The sequence below is a fragment of the Lactuca virosa genome, chromosome 8, assembly GCF_052849685.1.
Source record: "Lactuca virosa cultivar CGN04683 chromosome 8, Lactuca_virosa_CGN04683_v6, whole genome shotgun sequence".
In the NCBI taxonomy this organism is placed as follows: Eukaryota; Viridiplantae; Streptophyta; class Magnoliopsida; order Asterales; family Asteraceae; genus Lactuca; species Lactuca virosa.
The window spans coordinates 66,183,050-66,186,189 of NC_136433.1; the positions used below are offsets into that span (position 1 = coordinate 66,183,050).

The following is a 3,140-nucleotide window of genomic DNA, read 5'->3' on the forward strand; positions in this document are numbered from 1 at the left end:
ATTCTTGTGACCTGATCAAATAAAAGTCAAAAAATTAATATGCTAATATAATTATTAGAAGAATCAAACATGGAATATTAGTTATAAAAGACGAAATTACCTTTTTCTCCATCCAAAGAATGTGGGACCGCACTTGAGATATGATATTTGATCCATGTGGTCAGATTGTTAGAAGTTATTCAAGTGGATAAAATTTACCAATAGTAGAGATTTTCAAGAATTCAAAGATAAGGTTGACTAGTTAGCATATAAGGTATGAGATTGCTTATTTTCAAGTGTTATCGTTTTCACTGTGTCATTCGAACCATAATACCCCCTCTATACTTGAAAGATAAGCTTTTAAAAGTTTAAACTTTGACACTGACCTGACTCGGATGACCCAGACGCAAAATGTTTCACTTTATGCAGAACCATGAGCTGTGTAGCAGTGTATGGCATGTCCGAACCAAACAAAGTAGTTCTTTTTGGTCTCTTACATTATGCTTCGACTGTAGACAAATAAATAAAAACAAAATTTATTTCAGTAAGCTCCATCAAAGTACTTTTGGAATTACAAAAAATAATTTCATAAAAAGATTTATAGGATTATTATCTTGTAAGAGAAGCGTTTTACTTCATAACTAACTTTTGGATTTTTTGTTAAACTCTCAAACACAGCTCTGTTGCCTTTGACATCAACATAACATGCTTCATATATTTGCTCTGCTGTGAAGGATTGCTTTGACTGTATATACATACTGAAATTTATTTAACACTACAGAATCTGCCAAGAAACCTAATCCAAATCTAACATTTAAAGCTTTGTCTGCTCCCACAGATTATATATATAAACCATTTACAGAAAGCTTTTAGTGATTTGGTAAGTGGTAATGGTATACTATACGTACATGGTACATGCCAGACTAGCCTTAAAACTAAGCTTTTTGTCAATTCGTTCGTACAAAACATTGGGTTCAAATTTAATTTCCTGTATTAAAGGAGAAAAAATAAATCAAGGCAACAATTTAAAACAATCAAGCTTTTAGTGATTTGTCAAGAATGATTTCCCAGATTCAAGAAGTTCAGACACCTTTGTAAACCAATCAAAGCCAGTTTAAAAAGTTATACAAAGATGATGATGGCGATTTGGTGACTATAGTATTTACCCGTGAGCTCAGATTAGCTGAATCGATTGCAGATGGCCTTGTGATTCCAGATAAAGAACCCGATACCGAAAAATTCGACTTATTTAGGGTTTTGAAATTGCATATTGTCGAGGTTACCCCTAAGCAGGAGCCACCATTGTTAGAAGAAGTAGTAGAAGAAGAAGTGGAAGAAGAAAATCCAGTTGAGATCGAGGGTATTGAAGTAGAAAACAACGAGTCCCATTCCAATTCCAAAAGTGAACAAAAATCGGAAAAGGAAGCCGAAAAATACCCGATGATCCGGAGTTGAAAGAAGTTAAAATGAACGATTGGTTGTTTGAATTCGCTCAGTTATTCTGAACACATGTCGGAATCGACCCGGATGCTCATATCGACTTACACGAGATCGGAATGGAATTGTGTTCCGAAGCTCTGGAAGAAACCGTAACAAGTGAAGAAGCTCAAACTCTATTCGACAAAGCAGCTTCAAAGTTCCAAGAAGTGGCGGCTTCAAAGTTCCAAGAAGATGCTTTGCTACAATTGCTGATTTTAACCTAGATACAGTAAGAAATTAGAACACATCAAAGGAGTAGGGGGTCGATTTTTTTCATTGCCAAAAACATAAGTGTTATGAGAGAGATTATGAGAGGTGAAAGATTAGTCTGGTTTTTAGGGTAATGAATAAGTTTGTGGTTTGTTGGTGGCAGCGGAGGAGAAGAAGATAGCTCTCACGAAGGTCAAAAATATGGAGCAAGGAAGAAGGAAAGGGTACAAAGACATCGTCGTGAATGGCCAGTGGTTGTGTCTAGGGTTAGAGAGAGAGAGAGAGGAGGGAGAGAATGGCTTTGTGCGCTTTTACTAGAGATAAGGCGATCCAAAGGAGAGAGTGCAGAAGCGGGGTATTCAAAATTTTAGAATTTTAGAATTTTAGAGGATCCCTCTTTTAAAACGCGCATTTTGTTAAAAAAAATTATAAAGCGACATTTATAGATGACACACACTTAAAATAAGCGCCCTCCGTGTTTTTAATTTTGTTTTGTTTAACACTAATTTTAGGGCACGCACAAATGCGTGTCCTCTATCGTTCAAATTTTGGAAAACTGACATCAATTTTTAGGGCACGCACAAATGCGCGTCCTCTATTAGTGTGTGTCATTATTTGCGCGTCGTAAAAGGCTGTTTTTCTAGTAGTGCACTAAGGTCGCTTGCATAATGATTGCAACCATGGCACCTTATCTCCAAAAGTCCTATGAGGAATAGTGGACCTATGAAATGAACTTGGATCTTGCTCAAATGTTCCAGAAGAAAATGAGACAAGAGCCTCACGAGGTTTTTAAAGCCCTAACGACATGTAAACTAAAAGAAGGGGAATTTGTGTGTGCTCATGTGCAAAAGATGCTAAGACATGTGGAAAGACTAGAAAAACTCAATGAGAATTTCGAAAAAGAGCTTGCCATTGATATGGTACTCAACTCCTTGTCGAGTAGTTATGATCAAGTTATCCTAACTTGTCATTTAAACAACAAAGAAACGACATTGATTGACCTACATAGCTGGTTGCAAACGGTTGAAGATGGACTGAAAAAGTCTCATTTCAGCAATAATGCAACTGCCCTTGTCATGGCTATTCATCAAGCTAATGGGAAGAAAAGTAAGGCTTATTCCCAACCCAAATGGAAAAGGAAAGCCCACACTATAGAGTTTAGTTGTGGTTCAAAGGGAAAGTTCAACTTTGATGCTCCTCCTGTCGGTGATCCGAAAGAGGCTGTGTGTTTTCATTGTGGCTAGAAGGGGCATTGGTAGAGAAGTTGTCCCAAGTACTTACACTAAGTGAGAGAAGAAAAAGGCAAGTTGTTTGGATCTACATCTAGTATGTACTTTGTAGAAATCAATAACACTTATATTCTTGGATCTTTGATACAGGATGTGGTTTCCACCTTTGTTTTGATATGAAGGAACTAAGGGAAAGTGAAGAGGTCGAGCATGGGAAGTTGAACCTGATCATGGTCGTACATC

The 3,140-nt window shown here is 37.0% G+C and overlaps 1 protein-coding gene across 1 annotated transcript; it reads left to right on the forward strand.

Moving 5' to 3' along the window:
* The first annotated feature begins 2,396 nt into the window (after positions 1–2,396).
* LOC145130435 (uncharacterized) lies at positions 2,397–2,912 on the forward strand. Its single transcript, XM_079065240.1, has one exon. The coding sequence runs from the start codon at positions 2,397–2,399 to the stop codon at positions 2,910–2,912; it is 516 nt and encodes a 171-aa protein (XP_078921366.1).
* Positions 2,913–3,140: the final 228 nt, after the last annotated feature.

Bases quoted from the DNA above. Each gene is read 5' to 3' on its own strand.
- LOC145130435 (XM_079065240.1), top strand. From the start codon at position 2,397: ATGAACTTGGATCTTGCTCAAATGTTCCAGAAGAAAATGAGACAAGAG.